The sequence below is a fragment of the Chelonoidis abingdonii genome, chromosome 1 (assembly GCF_003597395.2).
Source record: "Chelonoidis abingdonii isolate Lonesome George chromosome 1, CheloAbing_2.0, whole genome shotgun sequence".
In the NCBI taxonomy this organism is placed as follows: domain Eukaryota; kingdom Metazoa; phylum Chordata; order Testudines; family Testudinidae; genus Chelonoidis; species Chelonoidis abingdonii.
In genome coordinates, this window is record NC_133769.1 from 83,495,978 (window position 1) to 83,519,245 (window position 23,268).

The 23,268-nt window shown below is 38.3% G+C and overlaps 1 protein-coding gene across 1 annotated transcript in view; it reads left to right on the forward strand.

Annotated features, from left to right (window-relative positions):
- The window catches only part of TMTC3 (transmembrane O-mannosyltransferase targeting cadherins 3), a 50,530-nt gene extending 27,933 nt beyond the window's left edge, over positions 1–22,597 (forward strand). The window contains exons 9-15 of the mRNA XM_032789155.2: positions 6,737–6,885; positions 11,040–11,160; positions 12,716–12,827; positions 15,629–15,732; positions 17,579–17,748; positions 18,345–18,571; positions 20,262–22,597. Of these exons, the coding sequence (XP_032645046.1) occupies positions 6,737–6,885; positions 11,040–11,160; positions 12,716–12,827; positions 15,629–15,732; positions 17,579–17,748; positions 18,345–18,571; positions 20,262–21,079 (1,701 nt within the window). The 3' untranslated portion in view covers positions 21,080–22,597. The remainder of the gene's footprint in view (positions 1–6,736; positions 6,886–11,039; positions 11,161–12,715; positions 12,828–15,628; positions 15,733–17,578; positions 17,749–18,344; positions 18,572–20,261) is intronic.
- The last annotated feature ends 671 nt before the right edge of the window (positions 22,598–23,268 follow it).

Sequence of the window (23,268 nt, forward strand, 5' to 3'; positions counted from 1 at the left end):
AACAGCTAAGATACTGCGCAGAACCCTCAAACTCCCAGGCCTCTGGTAGAGGACCCGAGGTTGAGGAAGACACATACCACCCATAGGGGTGAGAGGGGAATCTTTTTTATATATATATAATATATATATATATATATATAAAAACAAACTGTTGTTGTGTGTAAAGTAAATAGTTTTTCAGATGTTTAAGAAGCTTCATTTTAAAATTAAATTAAAATGCAGAGCCCCCCCCCCCCAGACCAGTGGCCAGGACCTGGGCAGTGTGAGTGCCACTGAAAATCAGCTCACGTACCGCCTTCGGCACGCGTGCCATAGGTTGCCTACCCCTGATGTAAACAATACTGTAGGTCAGAAAAGTGCTTCTAATCTGTTGTCTTTAAGGATACTAGTACAGTGAACTCCTTATAGGCTGGATGTAGGTGGTCCAGCGAACATGAAGAAACATTGACTTATGTGTGTTCTAGAATATTTCATTTTCAAACTTTGATCAAAATAGCTGCTACCATGCAACTTTCTTTTCCTCCTGGATGTTTACCCTCTTAAGAAAAATCACACAACAGTCATTAAGTAAAATGGGCAATCCCGGTCTTTATCCAGTGAGACCAATAGCAATGTACATCTACTTTGTACTGATGTATAAAAATCTACAGTACATTTATGCATCTGTATCGCAGCTAATACTGTAGGTGGAAAAAGATTTTGCCCATCTGGTAGAGCAAATGTGTGAGAAAGCACTTATTATCTAAATAAACTAGGTAAGCTATAAATGTTGCCTAGTAACGGTGTAAGACAGCTGCTATCTAGATATCTTAATTGTGATTTAGAAATTTTTTTCTAAAGTAACCCACCGAAAGCCCCTTCGCTAATTGGCTCATTTTGAAATAAAGTCTCAATGACTTCCAAGTGTGCCCTGTTCTTAGCCAATCGATATAAGGTGTTTTCTTCAGTTAAAAGTTTTGTTGCTTTAATTTATCCAGCATAGTTAAAATGGCAGACACCCTCTTTTATACCAGTATAAAACTGTGTTCTACACTGGTGTGCAAGTTAAAGTGTTTATACCTATATAGCTCATTCTGATTCCTCAATGAAAAATAAGCTGTATAGTATCTTATACCTGTAGAACTGTGCCCACATTGGTGTTTTACCAGCGTAAGTGTATCAGGAAAAACTCCTGCCTTTTGACTCACATATTTGTTCTGGTAAAACGTAAGTGTAGACTGTGTCTTCATTGTCCAACAATGGGGCCCCATCTGTTACCTGTGAAGAAAATTTGATGTTATGACTTTTTATGTTCCTCTTTATTTTGAACTAATTTTTTACCTCTGCATTTTTACAACACGTTGCTTATATAGTGCTTGCTAATCTACCATCCACAAGATAAGGAGGTAAAATAGGGTCCCAAAGCCACTTTCTAATTGGGTATACTGCATGCTTTGGTGTAGAATAAGTAGTTAAGCCATCAGACCTAATTGCAGATATTATTCACTGACTCAAGACAGAAAATGCCATCACAGCTCCTGGTACTGAAAGCTGCCAGAAAACCGTACTGACTGACTCAGTTTTAGCTGAGTTTCTGTTGACTTAATCTGTTTTGGTCTCATAATTAAACCAAAATATTTATAATCTGTAATTCAAGCTATTCTGATTCCAGGTATTTTTAATTTATGATTTAGTGTGAAATTTTCCAAGATGAGTAATTTGTAATAGTAAGTGAATGGCTGTGGCAACTTCCATTGAATTAGGTGAGCTTTTCTCTTAGTTTTTTGACATAACTTTTTTTTCCCACCTTTTAGTTTAGTTACATCTCTCAATAACCAAAGAGAGCCGTAGTTAAGGTGGCATTTTGTGCTCTAAAAAGCTTATGCTGATATATTCATCTTAGGAGTTTCCATGTGTTCATCACTGCTGTATCTACTAACAGATTTTTATTAAATGATTAAATCTGATTTTAATATACTTTCCCTATGTACTTGATATGGACTGGAAAAACAGGTTACAGTATTCGGTTAAGCAACAATTTTTTCTTCATCCCACAACTTGGTATTAGATTGATCATTTTGAAGTGCAGTTCTGCTCCATGATAAGTCCCTGTGAATGTGACACTTGATTACTTAGTGAATTAGCTCCATGTGTGTTCACGCATATCCATTTGATTTAGTGACAAAAATAAGTTTACTGCTTGTTACTCGTGTCAGCACTTCAGAACTACAACAGTTGAGAGAGCAAGCTAGATTTTTTTCCTCCTTGTGCATCACCAACAGAGGAACGTAAAGGAATTAAGTGGCCAGATCCCACTGAAATTTGGGTACCTACCTCCTTTAGGCTCCTTTGAAAATCCTGTTGAGAATTCTTTACTAACACTCAGTGGGTTACACTTGAGCAAGCCCATTGCAGCTGGCACTGAGGGCACGTTTTGGTCTACAGATGGTGCATGAGAAGAAAAGAACCTACCTCATCACTTGGATCCCAGGTGGAGTTGGCTAGTCTGCCAGTTGGGTGGCGAATTATAAAAAGACATTAACTTTGCTAATTTTACATGTACCATATTAAATGTGGAATCCCACAATGCCATTTTACAGACCCTTTTCAGAATAGAACAACATCTTAAAAGAAGGCTGCCATTTTTGCTTGACGTAAGCAGTCTGGAAATCCTATTCTTGGAAATAAGTCTCCAGAGTCCATGTCAGTATGTACAACTGGGTGTTATGGTCTCTGTAATAAAGCTTAGCACCTTTCAAGTCATTTTGGTGGGTCTTGTTCCAAATTTCCTTTTGACCTTTAACTAGTAACTCAAGCTGTTGACTTTAAGTAGGAGACTCTAGTTCAGAATCCTTCTTTCTGAAGTGACTGACGCAATTATAGATCGTACATACTGCTGCACCTCCAATTCTGGTTGCCTTAAACAGATTAATTGGTATACAATAGAAAACACGAAGTAAAGTTGGTTACACAACTTTTTATTACTTTAGTATGAAAGATATATCCTTAAACAGATCCCAAATATTACAAGAAGAAAACTGAACACAGTTCAACTTATACTGCTATTGAACACAATTGGTGAACTGTTGGGGCATAAATAGCTCTTAATATCAATGAGATATCATATTATTGCCCTGTTCTGCTTGTTAGTGCTGTTCTTGTAGTAATTTCTGACCATGTTAACTCTGAGCATCATTTTTGCCCTAGACCAGGGGCAGGCAAACTTTTTGGCCTGAGGACCGCATCGGGTTTTGGAAATTGTATGGAGGGCTGGGTGAGGGGGTGGCCCAGCCCCCCAATCCATCCATCCTCCCCTTCTGGCCTCCTGATGGCCCCCCTGAACTCCTGGCTCATCCAAACCCCCCTTCTTCCTGACTTCCTCCCCCGGGACCCCTGCCCCATCCACCCTCCCTGCTCACTGGCCCCTGACTATCCTGCGCCACCCCATCCATCCCTCCCCTTCTTCCTGAGTGCCCTCGGGGTGCCCCTGGCCCATCCAACCACCCCTTCTCCCTGTCCCCTGACTGCCCCGGAACCCCTGCCCCTGACTGCTCACCGCTGCATCCAACCCCTCCTCTCATTCCTGACTCCCCCACCCCGGGACCCCTGCCCCATCCAACCACCCCTTCTCCCTGACTACTCCCTGCCGCCCCATCCAACCTCCCCTCCTTCCTGACTTCCCTCCCTGGGACCTCTGCCCCCATTCAACCCGTTTCCCACCCCGACCCCTATCCACACCCCTGGCCACCACCCCAAACTCACCTGCCCTCTGTCCAGTCCCACTTTCCCCCTTACCACACTGCTTGGAGCACCAGTGGCTGGCGTCACTGCATCCGCGCCACCCGGTTGGAGCCAGCTACACACTGTGCAGCACAGGCTGGGATCTGCAGCTGCGCTGCCCCAGGAGCTCGCCGCCCAGAGTATTGCATCAGCGGCGCAGTGAGCTGAGGCTGCAGGAGAGGAGAAACAGCAGGGGAGGTGCTGAGGGCGAGCCTCCCGGACCAGGAGCTCAGGGGCCGGGCAGGACAGTCCTGCGGGCTAGATGTGGCCCACGGGCCATAGTTTGCCCACCTCTGCCCTAGACCCTTTATATTAAAAAAAAAAAAAAAAAAAAAAGAAGACTGCACAATTCCATCCTGGGCCATTACCAAAAAGTCACTGTGATATAGGGGGCCAGTGTCAGTTCTTGTGTCCGGCACCACTAAAGCAATGGTTCCCAACTTCACATTGCCCGTAACTATGAATTGGTATCTAAACTAACTTAAAAAAAGAGTACACACCTTTTTTAAAGGAAATTGTCCACTTTCTTCTCTGAGTTCCCAATAAGTAGTAATATCTGACATTCTTTCCTACCACCATGTCTTTGGAGGGTTGGTTGACCCTTCTAGTAAGGGAATTAATTGAAAAAGGGACTGGGACTGTGCCATGGTAGACTTGCAAAGACGAGTCTATTAATAACATTATGTATCTCTTATTAAACTCTACACACAAGTGCCTTTTTCCAAATAAATTGGATTACACCCCCAGTGCTTTACAAATATATTTATTTTATTCTTCTGAAAGTGTTTCAGCAGATTACAAAAATGAACGTGAAAAGTCAGTTAGGCTTAATATTAGGAAGTATGATTTTAGAGCAAAACAATTTTTTAAGTTCAGATTTAGGTTATTTCAATAAAACTACTAGTTGGTAGTGGTTAAGTGGCCATAAATATGGCAAAGTTAATTTATAGCATGAAAGGGAAATTCAGATTATATGGCTGTTTGTTAAAGGTGCATCTGTTACAGTATGAGAGGTAAAATATATCTGCGGTAGCATAACTTAATTCCTGTGTGAAGCTATGTTTATTAATACTTACGGTAAATGTCAGTATTAATATTTGGTCAGGTTTATAAAATACCCTCTTTCTTTTTCAACATGGGCTTGTAAACTTACTGAACTGTCACATAAGTAGATTCTTGAAGATTTCCAGCCAGTTGGCTTCACTTGCGAGATTTATGCATCCAAAAAGCCCCAAGAAAAATGCGAAATGTAAGCAAATTTAGTTAAATCATTTTTTTCAGTGCCTTCATGAAATCATTTCATGGGTTTAATTCTTGAGTGTTCCTAATAGTGTAATCAACATAAAGTTAATTTAGGCCTTGTCTGCTTGAGCTTTCTGATGAGCTACTTTGTAACTTCACCAGTATTAGCAATGCAGGAAGTGCTAGTGTGGCTTGGTTGAGGGTTTTTTATATGGTCACTTCTCTGGGAGTAGTATGATTCAATGGCAAAAGTAGCAGCAGCCAGTCTGCACTTGTGTTCCATTTGTAGAGCTACCACTATGCCGTGGGAGAAATTGACAAAAAAATTTAGTGTAGAAACAGCCTCAGGATGGCTCAGGACTTGTCTAAACTCCTTCATAGTCTAAATGATGACGTTGCCAGTTTCTGTTTTCAGGTCCACTATATAATTGTGAGCTGTAGCAAATACAAATGCAATTGGTCGTAGTTTCAATAACAAAACCATTTTTATGGAATGAACATGCACTATTTTGACTTTGTGGAGATATTTGGCAGGCATTCACTCCACATGTAATTGTAAAAGGTGTAAATTGGTTAAAATGCTTTTAAATTAAATTGCAATTTCTAAAACTTGTCCTTTTTTATCTGAATGTCAAATGTCTTCTTAAATATACTTGAATAAATGTATTTTTAAAACCAACACATATATTTTGTACTGTTAGTTTTGGAGTGAACATGTAGGTAAGAGTTGTGAGGGAAATATTTTAAAATGAACAAGAATGTTCACAATTAATTATTGCACATACAGTACTTATTGACGATAGAAATTCAGCTAGCCACATGTTTAGGAATATGAATCTAAACATAACTGGGTCTAAATCAAGTTTAAAAGTACCATTAAAGTTACATGGGAAGAGTTTCATTCTCTTCCTTTAAATATGACAAAAGCTCTGGGATGACTTCAAAGGGCTACATTATGGTTCAATAACCAGTGCAACTGGATTCTAGAACTTCTCTGATAGAACTGTTACATTATACATTACACAAAACTCTGAATTGTATACGAAGGATAATATTAAATCTTATTTCAAACCATTGACACGTTCAAGGCAAATTAGGAAATTCAGTTATGGTTCTGATGTTCATATGTCATATACTAATGCACAAGTTTAACAGCACACAAGTAATATACATGTATACGGGGCAAAAAAGAATAGTTGTAAGAGCCATAATTTTGAAAATTCTGACTCTGATTACTGAAACGTGTTGATTTAGAACATAGGATCATCTCATGTCACTTTTCGTATGCAGAATTCCTCATTGAAATCAGTGGGAAATTCTTTAAAATAATGGTATAAAGTTGGTCTTGCTGTTTGGGGTTATTTGTCTTATTTCTTACTGTTTTTCATGCAGTGTAGGAACCGTTGTTTTAAATAGATGTTAGCAGATGGATCGTTTTCCCCACTTCCAGCTTGGAGGCAACCAAATAAGTTAATTGGTAAAGCTTCATAGGTTACTAAGCAAAAATGAGTTCTTTCTCTTTGTAGACTAAAAATTACTCCCATGTGAAAAGGGTCCGTTCTTAGTGTAACATAGAAATTACACTTGATATTTGTTAAGTGAACTTAGTCTTTTAATCTTCATAAGTATTGTTTAATTTAATTTAATTTTTATTATTTTTCTATTTGTTCAGGTGGCAGGCACAATTTGTAACTCTAGTTTTGATTACTAGTTCGTGTTTGCTTTTGTTTTCTAGGCACTCTGTTTAATAGTGTTGCCATTCATTCCTGCATCAAACCTCTTTTTTCCTGTTGGGTTTGTAGTAGCAGAACGAGTGTTATACGTCCCTAGCATGGGATTCTGCATTCTAGTAGCACATGGGTGGAAAAGACTATCAAACAAAAGGTAGGTCAAAATTAGGGGCTTTGGGGGAGGCGGGGGTGTCATTCTGTGAATACAGATAGTGGACAGAAACCAGGTACAATTAATTAATATCTGTAAAATGCTTTGAGATTGTCTGATGGAAGTGCTATATAAATGTGAAGTATTACTACATATTTATCTATTTATTCATTATAAAATAAGGTAGATAAGTGCCTCTGCAAGCTGCTTCTAAAGAGCTCTAACCAGGTGTGTTTCTGTCTTTGTATGTTATATCTGTTATTGCAGTCCAGGTTGCCTCTTGAACAAGGACTGCCAGTCAGGATGAATTATATGGCAGTTTTGTGATGTGAACAAATGTCCACAAGGGACGTGAGAGGAGGTCCTCAAACGTATTGTCAGGCTATCCTGGAAAAAGGACAGGAGTGGTTTAATTAGGCCACAACTTCATTATTAATTGTCTGGGAGTATCTGGCAGATAACAATGTACAGTGTAGGTAATTCCATGATCATTTAAATATTTACTGGGGGGCTTCCATAAGTCCCCCACCTTTTCCATCCTGGTCCCCAGCCAACCTGCTGCTGCAACCCTACCATTCCCCTATTCCCTCAAATGAGGGTTAAGGTGGGGCTATAATGGGGCGCCTTGGCTCTGTGCTGTACCAGTTATAGGAGCCCAAACCCTCTCTATTTCCATCCTTTTAACAAACACCTTTAAATTCTTTATCAAACTATCTGAGCACTGTATCCTTTGCCTGTGGAGTACCTGCACTGGACAGCCACCCCATAGAATTGAGTTGCAACCTCATAGACTAACACCTCTTCCTTGCTCACCCCAAATAAGCTCCTCCTTTCTCCCTGGAACCCACTGTGGGGAAGGTGGAAAAAACCCCACCCTGCCTTGGTTAATCTGGCAGTGAGGGGGAAATTCCTTCCCAGCCCCTTGTGAAAGCAGCATCTACCACAGAGCCCACAGTGGATACTGACCAAACCTAGTATTTCACCACTTTCAAGGGTAGGTGCTGCTCCACTTGTTCCAGATGAGAGGGCTTCCCATACCTGGCTCGTACCTATGTACTCTTCCCCCATCTTCTGGTCACCAGGGGAGAAGGGCGAGTTAGCATCCTTACACTGATATGCTCTGCAGCTACAGCAATATCCTTGCCTCTGCCCTTAAAAACGTATACCCTTTTTCCCCAGCAAGTCAGACAATGCACCCCCTGCCCTCCCTGCTTAAGGTGTGGTGTAGTAATTTTCACTTGTATCCAAAATGTTATTTGGACTTAGTGTCATTGCTTTAAAATGTGTTCATTTGGCTCTTGTAGATTCTTGCAATGAGAGAGCCATGAAATTCCACCTTTCTGCTATTTTTAGGTGATAATGGGTCTTTTGATTTATCACAATGGAAAAAAGCAAATTTTGAATAGGGAGGAGCATATTTACTCACTTGCTTATGTTGAAATCTGCCTTGTTTCTGTTAAAAAAAAATTATCACCAGTCAGAGGAACCAATGACATCTTGAAAATTGTCTCTCAGGTTAAGGGACTGTTTGTAATTTTAAAATTACTTTTGTTTTAAATATACTTCTTGAACTAAAACTTAGAGGTAAAAGAAGCTTCTTTTGTTGGTATATGTGTAGGATGAACATAGATCCCATACTATTATCACAGGTGCTTTCAAAATGTTCTGCCTTGTGTTAGTGTCTTGCTTTTAAAGTGTCTGCACTGCACACATGCAAAGGTGAAAGGCCAATGTACTTAATCCCATTGCATCACTTCATATTTCTGGTTCAAATATTGTGAAGCAATCTTTGAATTGTACCACCACCTTCGCAGAGGAAAATTTGGGTTTCTTTTCTGTTTCCCTGATTAATTCGCTATCTTTTATCCTGAGCGCTTTATTAGCTTCTAATATTTTTTTAATTCTTAGTGCCTTGCCACATCCGAATTGTAAAGATATTTTACAGTTGTTTAAGTGTAGAATAATTGGGTTAAAAAATTTGTTTTGAGATTGAATTTGGAAATGAAATCAAATGTTAAGGAGGGAAGGTAGTCCTTGCCTCCCTCTTTCTCCTGATCCACAAATTATAAGTGTGAGGGATTTGACTTGTTTAAGTTTCTATACTCTATAGGTGAAGGGCAAATTGGGAGGTGTCTTTCAGGTTATAGAGTAATGGCTACTTTGAAAACCTATTCCTAGGGATAATTTTACAGTGCAGGTAGTCTTTCATCTTGTAACCTGAGTGGTGCCGTCAACTGAGTGTATGGTTTACTACTGAACATTTCTTCATGAGTTTTATATTCTCTGTGATTTACCTTTTTTCAAAAGGTGTTAATGTCAATAATTGTATTTTCTTTAATAAAAAATTATAAAAAAAATTTCTTTGAAACCAAATATTTTCTATTACAGTGAAATGTTCTTTATTTCAGGTTACATGCTAATGTTGTTGCTAAGTAGACTTAGCCCTTCTAAGCCTAATAATTAGTCCTATCTGTTTTTATATCAAAGAAACACAAATGTTTAATTTTATTTTCCTTGGCATAGCTATACACTTTCTAGAGATTAAGCACAAAGAAATATAAATTAAGAATCTGTTCTAAGGAGAATATGTTCAAACTTGACTTATACTTTATTTAAAGGACGAATACTATCACCTGTATATATTTAACTGCATAGTTTATATAATCATATAAAATATATTTCAGTTTGCTGTGTATTTTAAAATGTTGATTATTGGTTGCAGAGCAAAGGATGGACAGTGGCAGCTTCGTTGTGCAGGGTCACCCCATAGGAGACATTGCACAAACTTCCAGTCACACTTTCACAGCCCTAGCACTACAGTGACATGAGAACAAATGCCCTATACATGGACATAAGATTCCCATTATCTGATACCTGCCATCTGATCCCAGCTCACTATGTACATAGGAAGGTCTCAGCTCTCCCATGGCCTCCCAGGACCATTTACACAGGCACCTAGAGGGTCTTACGTAAAGAGAGAGGGTCCGTTGTCTCAGGAAGGTGTGAGAATAAGGTATACCTTTTTGAAAAGAGAACTGATGATGTCTAGGTAAAGAGGCAATGATTGATATATAAATAGAATAATAAGGCATGTGCCAATCACCATAGTTTTTCTGGCATGTCTTCTTCATAGGTCTGCACAATATCTAAAACATTTTAAATGCTACTGTACTATAAAAAAGCCTTTTGTTTTCATCATGCCCCCTAGAGAAGCAGCAGTCTCTGATTCTTATTCCAAAAATACAGCACATTGTTCCCAATTATTATAGAACATACAGTATGAGAAATAACTGACAACAATGAGCTGCTACAATTTGTTTACATTGACAAGGTTGCATAAGATAAGCATTTTAAAGCTTTCTTAAACCCAAACAATGGAAGTGTATTTACCAGAAGGTTACTGTGTCCTTACTAGTTTTTCCCCAGTGGGTTGGATTAGGAGTTTCCATTATTTTCAGTTTCTAAAACTGATTAAAAAGCGTTAAAGATGCATTAAAACTTTCTTCCATTTAAGAAATGGTAGTTTCCACTGTTATATGCCACAGATTATGTGATTGTGAATAGACAAGTTGGTCCAGGAGACAACCTCTGCACTAAAATGACATCCAAAATATGTAAAAGTTAGAGAAACTGTGCATTAAAAACTTGTATAGGATGGTCCTGTATTAGACAAAGATGATGGAATAGATGACCTAGTACATGTTCTCAATATCTGCTTTTTAAAATACTTAAATAACTTTTTCATTTGACTTCAGAATCCCATTCATTGCCTTAATTTTTAATTCGACTTTTGAGAGTTTGTCATATGTAAGGACCTCCCACATTTTTACTTTAGTTGTAGAAAATTGTTGTGGATTATTGTAATAAACTCATTTATCAAGTGGACATTGTGACATTACAGTTGATACCGTAAATAAGTTTGAGGCTAAATATTCTTTCTCAAAGTTCAGAGTTTCAATTAGCTACTAGTCTTCAGCTGGAATAAATTACAATAGCAATTGCAAAATGTTCTTCTTCTTGCTTTAACTCACCAGTGAGTACCGATAACAATTATATCAATTCTCTGAAAGGAGGTAAAATATCCCCCTTAGCATAATATTGAAATTGTGGAGTGGTCAGTATTTTTACAGCTCTGGTTTTATTTTTTTGTTTAACAGTGTGCTGAGAAAGCTGTCCTGGATTTGTCTGTCTGTAGTGCTATTCACTCATGCCTTAAAAACACTGCACAGAAACTGGGATTGGGAATCAGAATACACCTTATTTATGTCAGCTTTAAAGGTATGGTGTTATGTTTCAAAGTGGCATAGGGCAAGTGGATAATGGATCATTGGCTGCACTGGAAGAAGGACAGGAGATGCTAGATGTCATTTAATTAAGCCACAATTTTATTCTCAAATGTCTGGGAGTACCCAGCAGATAAAAATGTTCAATTCTTTCCATAATTGTTTCAGTAGATATACCTGGTGGGCTTCCATCAACTGCCTCCCCTCCCACTCTTACCCATCCTGGTCTCCAGCCAACCTGTGTTGGGACCTTGCCATCCCCCACCTCAAATTGGGGGGGCTTTAAAGAAGAGGGGTTTGGCTCCCTGCTATTCCGGTCATGGGAGCCACAACACCCCCACCCCACGCTTCTGTTCTTTTAAAGATTACCTTGTTTAAATCCTTTGCCAGTCCATTTTTTCTGATCACTATCCATTCCATATGGAGTACCTGTACTGGACATCCACCCCACATTTATATAAGTGGTTGCAGTGTCATAGCCTAACTCTCATTTCATGTTTACTCCAACTAAGCACCCCTGAATCTGCTGTGGGGAAGGTGGAAATAAAAAACAGTTCTCCTTGGCCAATCTGGCAGTGAGGGAAAAATTTCCTCCCAACACCCAAAGAAAGTAGCAACTAGTGCAGTGCCCTCAGTGGATTCTGACAGACCTCAATATTTCACCACTTCCATTGGAGCGAGAGTGGGTACTGCTCTGCCTGGTACAGGACAGAGGGCTTTTCCTGCACTGGCATGGACCTATATAGTTCCCCCTCTCCTTCAGTCACCTGGAGTGAGGATGAGTCAGTGTCCCAACACTGGCCTGGTGTGCAGCTGCAGCAGAAAGTCATTCCCTCGCTCTCTAGTCCTTAAAAGAATGCACACCTTTTTCCAAAAGCCTGACAATAGCCCCCACTACTTACTGTGCAGTGAGACCATTTTAGCCAGTTTCTTCAAAATTCTAAGTGCAATTGAGCATGATAATATTGGAGAATTAGTTTACAAGTTACGTTGCATCATGGCAATCCTTATGCCCAAAGAGTTGCTTCTGAGAATGTTTTAAAACCAGTGTGTCATCTCACATTGGAATTAATGTGCAAAAAAATTTCTTGACTGTGAGTAAGCACACATTTGATGGTATTATATAGCGTAGTTGATCATTTGGATGAACCCACAGATGCATTTATTCTTTCGAGGACCAAATCTTTGAAAAATTTGAACCCCTAAAATAAGCCATCTTTGAATTAAAGGTGAAGAGGGGAAGTTTATCTACTCTTAGATGCCCATTTCCCTTTAAGAATTGTAATACAGATTGGACCCTTTTTGGACTTTTATAAGGACTGGGTCCGGGAGAGCTTGGTAAAGAAAACAGATCCTGGGCAACAAGTTTACTTTAATTGCTGTAATTCTCCAAATCTGTGATTTGATATTCTTTTTACATAGTAGTTTCATGGAGTTTATATAACTTTCTAAATTATTTGCTTTGCTTCTTTAAATATATTCATTATAGTTAAAAGCACTATAAGTGATGTATACTTGAAATTTAATATCTGTATGCCTTCCATATTCAGGTAAATAAGAACAATGCCAAACTATGGAATAATGTGGGTCATGCTTTAGAAAATGAAAAGAACTTTGAAAGAGCTTTGAGATTCTTCATACAGGCCACACAAGTGCAACCAGGTAAAAGTTATTGATGAGTTTCATTTGCTCAGGTGCATTTCTTCTTAATAATTTGATACCGTAAAGGAATCTCTTTTTCTAGTCTATTCTAAGTGCACTGTTTCAAGAAAATTACTTCTGCATTAATTATGTTTGTTTCCATAACTGACCTTTAAATTATGTGATATAATTAGTAGTTTGACTATGGCACGATTATTCTCTGTAAGAAATGTAGACAAAATATTATCGTAAACTTTCCTGAGTAAAGTTTTGTGGATATTCAGAGTTGCAGGGTTTTTAATCTCTTAAGAGGAATACAATCTAAGTTGTAAGAAAAGTTAATGAAGTTTAAGTACATATGCAACATTAATACCAAATACATAGTCCTTATATTTTATGTATTGTTGATACTGTATTGACACACAGGATGCAGATGATACTGTGATACATTTTTTTAGTTTTCAAAACTATCTGAAAGGAAAAAGTAAATAACTTACAGTTTAAGATGCATATCATATTTGTGGCACACTACACACACAGTTTGGTGTGCTTTTTGACATTCTTTACAATGCACAGTATATGTTTTATTATGCAGGAGTTGTGGTTTTGGAGTGCATTATAATTAATAGTATGGTTGGGTGTCAGTAGAAGTTTTGATTTTTTTTTTTTTCCCGATGCCGTTACAACTGTTAGGGTATTAGCTGTTTAAAAACAAAGGGGAGAGAGTGAAAAAGGATTATTGTCACCTAATTATAGGTTCTTTTCACTTAAGTTGCCATGGTGAGAGAAAAATTACTAACCAAAAACCCTTGTGATCATTTAGCTTTTGTATGCCAAACATGTGGCTCTGAGAGCCATACTCTTCCTGTTCAGTGGTTTGTTTGTGATGTCTGTAGTCTCAAAATGACTTCAAACTGCTAGCACTATTACTACTTTCAAAAAGCTTTTGAAAGAATTGTTTTGCTTTGCTGTTTCAAGTTACTCAATTATGAATTATCCTTTTAAGTGCTGTGTATTAAACGTGAGTCACAAACCTGTTATAGATTGCACTCCCTTTGTCAATAAAGATATCTGAGATTAATATGTTCAAATAATTGTGTAAAATTAGCCAAAAGAAAGGAAAACAGAAATTTTCTAAAGAGAACTGGGAGTCATTCCTGGCTTCTTGAAAGTGGATGTGTATTTTAGTGAGGTGGATAGCATTCAAATCTATTGCTGTTCATATCAGAATCGGACTTTTAGTCTTCTACGTTATGTAGGGTTTATTTGATTACTTCCTCTGCCTTATTCTGTACAGAAAACATAAAAAGGCCCATTGGGTTCTGTTTTGGGATGTCAGCGTCCTTTGAGCCCAAAGGGCATTTTGTTTGGTTTAAGACTAGCATATAAGAGTTGCTTCTGTATGTAAAAGAACTTTGTAGAAATGCTTATAATTTGTTCTTTGATAAGTCATACAAAAACATTGATCCATGTGAGCCGAATTATCATCCTCATGTCAATTCTACTTGAACTGATCCACTGGATAGCCACGTAGTAAGTGCTACAGTCATTCACCTCCGATTCTTTCCTAGATAATGTTACCACATATGGAATCAAAATGTATGGGATGATGTAGAAAGTATGCTTAGAACAGTATTGTTCAGTGTTCTAACATCAGCTTCTGAACATTGAGTGCTTTAGCCAAGAATCAATTTTTACTGCGTTTGAAAATGCTAAAAGGGATCTACTGACTTCTTATGAATAAATAATCTTGACACAATTCTGCTTATAATGTTTTCCTGTGTTACCTCTTCTTTTGTATATTGTGATACAGCAGGGCAAAGGAGCAGTGGAAGAGTGCTAGAGGGGAGATATGTAAATTCTAGACTAATTAAGACATGGTCCACTGTACTCTAGGGAAGGTTACTACAGGTTAATTGAAGCACCTGTAGCCAATTAAGGCCCTGTCAGGAACCTAATAAAAAACCGGTGCTTCAGGGAGACAGTGTGTAGTGAGGAAGGCGAGAGGGCTGGAGTTTGGAGGTGTGTTGCTGAGAACTGGAGGAAGTGAGACCTTGCCCCAGCAGAGCAGGGAGACTCCCTTCCCCAGCTTCAAGGACCGAAGGTAACCCTGCCCAAGGGGGAAGAGGGTAAGAAGCCTGCAGGTTTTGAGAGGGGCTGGGGCTCAGAGTGAGGAGGAAACCCAGATCCCTCCCCCCCCCCCCCGCTTCCCTATTCTACTACCACCTACCTAGGCCACTAGGGAGGCCCTCAGCGCCCCAAGAGCAAGGGCAAAGGGTGGTGTCCTAGGCCCCCTGCCAAGAAAAGCACAGGACCCACCATACCAACATCAGCCATTCTGTCACAATATCCATGTCTTTATAGAAGAGAAAAAGTAAGCGTTTATCTCTGCCTTACTCTTAACCTGAAGTCATAATTTTTATATAATTCTCATGCGGAGTAACTTGTCCCTGTGCAGATGCTTGTGCACCATTTTGGTTCATCCACAGTTAGTTACTGTGAAGATTTTTCTTTTACTGTCACAAGCAGAACTGATTTCAGGTGAGAAGTGTCAGGAAAAGTTAGAACTCTTCAGCCATCAGATGCTACTTCAATAAAAAGTTCCTTCTTTAAGAAAAGGAGAAGATTCACAAGAAGTGTGACCAAAATCCAGTTCATTTAGAATATTTTGTCAGTTTCCAGCAGGCATCAGTGACTCCTTAATACTCCTTTGGCTTATGCTTATAATGAGGCATTAATATTTAATATTCATGAGGCATAGATTTTTAATGACACTTAGTTATATGAGACATTAATGGCATATTAAATATATTTTTTTAAAGATGATATTGGTGCCCACATGAACGTAGGAAGAACTTATAAAAATTTAAACAAAACCAAAGAAGCAGAAGAATCATACATGATTGCTAAATCACTGATGCCACAGGTAAGTAGTAATGTTGTTTTTTAACTACCATCCTTTGAAATCTTTGTAGGTATGTCTACACTTACGATGGCCTGTAGAGTACAGACGCTGCACACCCAGCTAACATGAATAGGGCCCTACAAAATTCATGGTCCATTCTGGTCAATTTCATGGCCAGGGGGATTTAATATTGGTCAACTTCAATGATTTCAGATGTTTACATCTGAAATTTTGGGGTATTGTAACCGTGGGGGTCCCAACCTCAGAAAAAGCCCCAGAGCAAAAGCCCTAACTGGATTACCCTGAGCCCAGCAGGAGCCCCAGTGGAAGAAACTCCAAGACCAGGTGCGCTGAGCCCTGACTGCAGCTGCAGGGCTGAAGCCTCGATCCCAGACTGCCCTGAGCCCCAGCTGGGGGCTGGAAGTCCCGGGCTGCCTCGGCTGGGGTCGGGGGGTGGAAGCTGGCCTAAGCCCTGGCTGTAGAGGGGGAGAGGCCCTGAGCCTGGGCTGCCCTGGCTGCAGCCGGCAGGAATGGAAGCCCCTGACCCCAAGAGCTGCTGGGTGAGGAAGTCCCAAGATCGGTGTCCAGAGCTGTGGCAGGAGTCCTGAGGTGGGGGAGCAGAAGCCCAGAGCCCAGACACAGCTTGCCCTTTTCTGTTGCATGTAGCTGCAAATGTAGACAAGATCTCAGTCAGGTGCATCCTGGATTAAAGATTGACCATTGTGCAGCAAGTGCTTCTGCTGTTTCCTTACTTAATGTATAAAGTTGTGCACTGTTACGAATAGTTTAAGGAAGTTTTAATATACTGTCTCAGAAACGGGTCCAGTCAAAATCATATTAGTTTGACAATTGTTATATTAAAATGAGGAATTTTTAAACTCTTTACTCTTTGTTTATTTGATTTCTTTTGCACCACCTTCTGCTTGGCCAAAAAACAACCCAGCCCCACCCATTAAACAGTACAGAAGTGTATTGTTTCTCATGCACTGGCCATTGCTGATGTTTGGGTTTGCAAAACTGCAAGAGAATGTTTAACTAGATAAACCTGCTGATTGAACATGTTTTAAAAAAAAAAAAATGCATTTCTGATACTGTTAGAGTTTAGAACAGTTTAGCTACTTGGCTTTGTCCTTAACAATTCATTATCCAGTTTTATACTCAGTACTTCTTATTTAAGCAAGCTCATTTCTCATTCTTTTTTGATAACATCAGAGTATCAATCTAAAATATGTGATTAAATTGTTGCTGAGTAGTGCAATAAGATGAGGGTTATTGGTGATCTGATGCAGTTTAAATGTTAGGGCTGTCCTGCTATCCACCTCAGATAGTGGCCCTTCCAGCTTTTGTAGGAGCTTTGATGGTACCAATATAACGTTAGGATGGAGAAGAGAAAAGTGAAGTTTAAAATGCCTGTCAGAAAAATATCCATGTTCCTAGTGAGTGGATGGGGAGGGTTCTACTTGGGGTTGTAAGTTGGTGCGTAAGTATTTGCCATGGTACCAATTGTGTTATTTAAGCTGTACTGTCACCTACCTGATATTCCAGGTATAGTTTAAATTTTGTGCCACTGTGTTTTTTAAACTATTGGTAAATTGATACGGATTTTTAAATAAGGTTCTTGGCATATCAAATTGCACACTCCTATTTTTTGGGTGGGGGGGAGGGAAGGGATTTATGTTTTAGAATACATATTTTCAGTGCTGATATGTATGCTCTATATCTGATATCATTCTGTTTTACCATGATGATAAAAGAAGTTTGGAAAGCAGCTTCATGCGTTTAACTATATGAATTCTTTCTGATTTTGTTTTTAACTGTACGCTGATATTGTGTGGTGTGTGTGTTTTTTTTGTTGTTTTTTTTTCAGATTATCCCAGGTAAAAAGTATGCAGCACGAGTTGCTCCTAACCATCTAAATGTTTATATAAATCTTGCAAACTTGATTCGGGCAAACGAATCTCGCCTTGAAGAAGCAGATCAGTTGTATCGACAAGCAATTAGTATGAGGCCAGATTTCAAACAGGCTTACATTAGCAGGTATTTTTGTTGATTTGGGGAGATTGTTTGTTTGTTCTTCATAACATACTAAAGTTTTGTTTAATATTACAGAACACCAATAAACAACTTAATTTATTTACTCTCATGGATTTAAGTTTTGAACTGTTCGTTTAAGAATAGGAAAAAATCTCAGTTTACATTTGAAAAGAAGATACAATTTTGTTGGTTGTAGTCAAATATCATAATTCAATCCCAGTTTATGAACTTCTGCTACTGGTAATTTGCCTCCAAGCTTGTTCTACATTGTAACTTTGTATATCCTACTTTAAAGAGTGCTTACTCTCAAAGTTCTTTTCATATCCTCTGGGGTTGGGGCCCCAAACTGCAGCCTGTTCAAATGGACAGTACAGCAAGCTCTGCCCTAAATTCCTGTGTCTGCAGTGCTGCCTTTTTAAAGCCTCCTGAATAAGTCGTCTTTTGATATGAAATCCTATTATCTGATTGTCTTAAAGTTTTCTTTACTCTCGTACCAGAGCCCTTAAATTTAGGGAAACAAACTGTTAACTTTTTATTATAAAATATATGTGTATGTTTCTTCGACATGAAAGTTAAACAGAAATTTGCTTCCTCAACAGGGGTGAATTACTTTTAAAAATGAATAAGCCTGTGAAAGCAAAGGAGGCTTATCTTAGAGCCCTGGAACTGGACAGAACCAATGCAGACCTGTGGTACAACTTGGCAATTGTTTACATTGAACTAAAAGATCCAACAGAAGCCTTGAAAAACTTCAACCGGGCATTAGAACTTAATCCTAAACATAAACTGGCATTGTTCAATTCTGCACTACTCATGCAAGAATCTGGTATGTTTTTTTGCCTAAAATATTTACTCTGTATTTGTATTTACCACATACACTGTGATTAAGCTTCTAATGAATTGACCTATCTTTAGAAAACAGTCATGTTTTTCTCAAGAACTGTAATAAGAGAAGAAACTATTTCCTCTTATAGTTTTTACCAAGGTTTTACTTGTGCATGTAACCCATCTGATGTATGTGTTTGTTTTTTAAGTCTGCATTTATTTTTAAGGTACATTCTTAAGCATATAGAGCAGGGGTGGTCAAACTTATTGACCTACTGAGCCACATATGATGATTTTCATAACCTGCACGCTTGCCATGGCTCAGGGCTTCAGTCCTGTGGGGTTTACCTGCTGGGGCTTTGGGCTTCTGCCCTGCAGTAGGGTGGTGGGGCTTGAGAGTTCTGCCCCACGGGAGGTGCCTGCCAAGGCTCGGGGTCCCAGCAGGCACACGTCCAGGGCTGAAGTCCTGAGCCCCACCAGAGGCCAGAAGCCCCGAGCTCCCCTCCCCGGCAGTCTATTTGGCAGAGAAGGGGGGCACACGTTGAGCTCCGGGAGCTGCACTTTGACTGTAAAAGAGCTGCATGTGGCTTATGAGTCAGTTTGGCCACCCTTGATACAGAGCATACATAATATCCTCGTCTCTAACTGGTTTCCCAAAATGCTTGGAAATGTTGATGTGTATTTTACATACATTTATCTATTCTTCACTGAATATAAAAGTTTCCATTAACTTCAGTGGGCTTTAAAGCTGGCATTAAATAATAGCTGCTTCTTTCTATATGGTGCTTTGTAATGTCAGTGGCTAATGTAAATCTACATCAGTTTTCACTTACTTTGCTTAATTTCTAGTAGTAGTTTTTGAAAAGTATGGTTAAATTAACCCTTATATGCACGTTGACAGTTACTAAGATTATATGGCAAATGTAACTAGTTACAAATTTACTTTTTACTGTGGAGAAAGAAGAGTGAACTGCCTCTAAATAGGCATAGTGTGTATTTTACACAAAGTTGAGCAAAATCCCATACTAAAATATATGTAGTAGAGAAATGTAAAAGGTGCAATGAGCCATTACTTAGTTTTCACCATAACCTGATCAGACTGCAACCTCTTTGCAGTGTGTGTTCCAGTATTTTAAACAAAATTCATATCTGACAAAATTTGAAACACAAAAACTTTAAACGGTGCAGAATAGATTACATGAGCTGTTTGTAATTGTGGAAGATTCTAGAATCTTGAATTTGATATGCTTTGGAAGATATTTTAGCTTGGCTTTGAGGGTCAGACATGGTGATTTAATTGTCCCTGCCAGTCTTAAAATCTATTCTTTAACAATAAAATGAGGTCTTTCACTCCAATTTCCTTTGCAAGAGCTATTTGTCCAAACTGATCTTTTCTCCTCATCTATTTGCGCACATCTTCTCAGACTTTAGAGATCCCATTATTTGGATCTACCATATCAAAACTAAAACTACTTCTTCAACAAGGAAGAGCAGTATGATATAATTATATCTTTTATAGCCTTCAAAGATATTAAGTAGCATTTGAGACGTCACCATTTCTGCAGCTTTATTTAATGCTAAGCATATATAAAAGAATGTTACATTCTAGTTTAGGGGTTATGTTAACATTTTTCAGAGCTATTCTAAATATGTTTGGAAAAATACCTGTAATGTATTTTCTGACACTTTAGGTGACTCTATGCTTAGACCTGAAGCCAAGAAAAGGCTGTTAAGTTATGTGAAAGAGGAACCACAAGATGCAAATGGCTACTTCAACTTGGGTATGCTGGCGATGGATGACAAAAAAGATGCTGAAGCAGAGTCTTGGATGAAAAAAGCCATAAGGTTACAACCAGGCTTCCGAAGTGCTTTGTTTAATTTGGCACTGCTTTATTCTCAGACTGCAAAAGAGCTGATGGCTTTGCCAGTCCTGGAAGAGTTATTGAGACATTACCCTGATCATACCAAAGGTCTGATTTTAAAGGGAGACATCTTAATGAACCAAAAGAAAGATATAAGTGGAGCTAAAAAGTGTTTTGAAAAAATCCTGGAAATGGATCCTAACAATGTACAAGGAAAACATAATCTGTGTGTCGTTTATTTTGAGGAACGAGACTTAATAAAAGCAGAAAAATGTCTTGTTGAGACATTGGTATTAGCACCGCATGAGGAATATATTCAACATCATTTAAATATAGTCAGAAGTAAAATTTCATTGCTCAGTGCTGCAGAACAGTCAACATTTCCAGCAGATGGGACTGCAGCTGTGGGGGGAAAAAAAATTCCATTTGAAAACTTGAAAGAGGTAAAAAATGAACAGAAAACCACCCAGACATTGAATAGTAACATTAACAAAGGACAGTCAAATAGCAAGAAACGAACAGAAAAAAATGACACAGACAAAGAGACTAAAAAAAAATCTACAAAAGAAATCAAAGACATTGAAAAAAAAAGAGTTGCTGCTTTGAAAAGACTAGAAGAGATTGAACGTATTTTAAATGGTGAATAGCCTTTATCGTGTCACAATAGAGCAGGGGGAGGACATGGCTTTTAATTATTGCATAATGTTTGATCAAACTGGAAATTAGACTGGTGCTTTGAAAATGGAAAGAATATTGACAGCATATCATTTAACAAGCAGAAGAGGGCTGCATTACAACACACAGAACAATCTGTTGAGAAATCAGTAATATTTAATCAAATTTTTTGAGTTGGGAGTTGAATATGAGAAGAAAACATGGATCTTCTAATGGTGAAAAATGGCACTCCAACACTAAGATACTGGTGGCCAGAGAGACCTCATAACACTATTCTCAAGGGAACATCAAAAAATCTCAATGGAGAATTAATGGGGTAACCCAGACATATTGCGGCTTGATTCTGTATGATTCTGTTTTTATTAACTTTTTCTAAATTTCAGTATGCCATTTAAATCTTTCTATATCTTCACTATGCAGTAAACTTTTCTTTGCATTACTAGTGTTCCAGAGCTTAACAAAGAATAAATACACACAGTCACCAGTGGTATTTTTAAGGTAATTTTTTTCAAACAATATACACTGTTGAAACAACACTCTAAAATAATAAATGCAACTGTTTTCTAAATATGAGATGATACAATAATGTTTTAGTTGTTCTTCATTTACTATAAAAATCATTTATACCGTTTTATCTAATGGATAAATAGAAATCTCGTGGTGCTCTCATGACATTTTACTGTGGTTTTTCCTTTTGAAAAAAATGCATATGCATCTTTCTCTACTACCAGTCATCTAGTTGTAAAATCATTGTACATCAAACCTTTGGGGGGTTGGTTAATTTGCTCCTGAGTTCACTGGACACTGACAAATGCATCTTTGGTAACTAGTATGCTATGCAGTGGCCCATGGTGAGTTTGTATCGATTGTTTCCATGGTGTAATAAATTATTCATTATGTATAATAAGCTGGCTTTATTATTTGTGGTCATCAAACAGTATTTTAGTCTTGTGACTTTCAACGTAAACTAATTATGAAAATGATTTACCTACTCTTTAGGGCAGTGTTACAATAATTAAGCCACTAAATTCAGCACTGTTTTACATTGGAGGGGGAGGGATAGCTCAGTGGTTTGAGCATTGGCTTGCTAAACCCAGGGTTGTGAGTTCAATCCTTGAGGGGGACCATTTAGGAATTGGGGGCAAAAATCTGTGTGGGGCTTGGTCCCCCCTTGAGCAGGGGGTTGGACTAGATGACCTCCTAAGGTTCCTTCCAACCCTGATGTTCTATGACATACGGAAATGTACCTTCTGATTCACTTCTAAGCACCAAACTCCTCTATTGTTTGATATTTTGTCACCGAGTAAGCATGATTTTTTATTAAATATTTATTTTGACTACTGAATTCCTAAAAAGTTTCCACTAACATGTCTTTCACAATGCACAAATGTAACTTCTCACATGAAACATTTTGTTTGATAATTTCAACAGTTTTTATCCTTATGGTTATGCATATGTTTTTGTTTAAATATACTGTTGATTACCTAAAATTGCTTATTTGTCTTGCTTTACTGTAGATGTGAAACATGAAAAGAATCATGAAAATCTCAGTTTAATGCAGAGTCTCCTTATTTATTTCAAATTATATTCACATTAGAGTGAGCTCAACAATAATCAGATTTTTTAAGAGCTATGAAAACACAGCTAAGTACCATTTCCTGTTTACTTGCATTTTGTTGGTTAGGAGTCCTCCTGTTAGCTTAGTTTCAAGTAGTACAGATCTAACATTTCTGACTTAATTAAAACTAAATCAGTAAGAAAAAAAAATCTGTAATTTTACAGGCTAAATTAAAAAAAAAAAAAAAAAAAGTCCCAAATAAACATTTAGTTGGGCAAATCATCTCTTATTTTATTAATCTGTTATTTTAGCCCTTCATTTCAAACAAGACAGGAAAACAATTCAGGAAGAAATTAATATTCACATTTAAATAGTGGACTCTAGATAAGATCACAAAGATGACCCTGAATGCCATCCTTCTGTACATGGTTAAGGGCACTCGGATGCCTCCACTGCACTGTCTATACCACCATATTTTCCTTCCCCACCCAAAAAAGACCTTGTGGAGGCTTCCCCTTGAAGTCCAGGGTTGATGCTATAGGGAGATGAGATAGAAGATCAGTGTGGGTAGGGGTCAAAGTGTACATATATTCCATCTGGCTT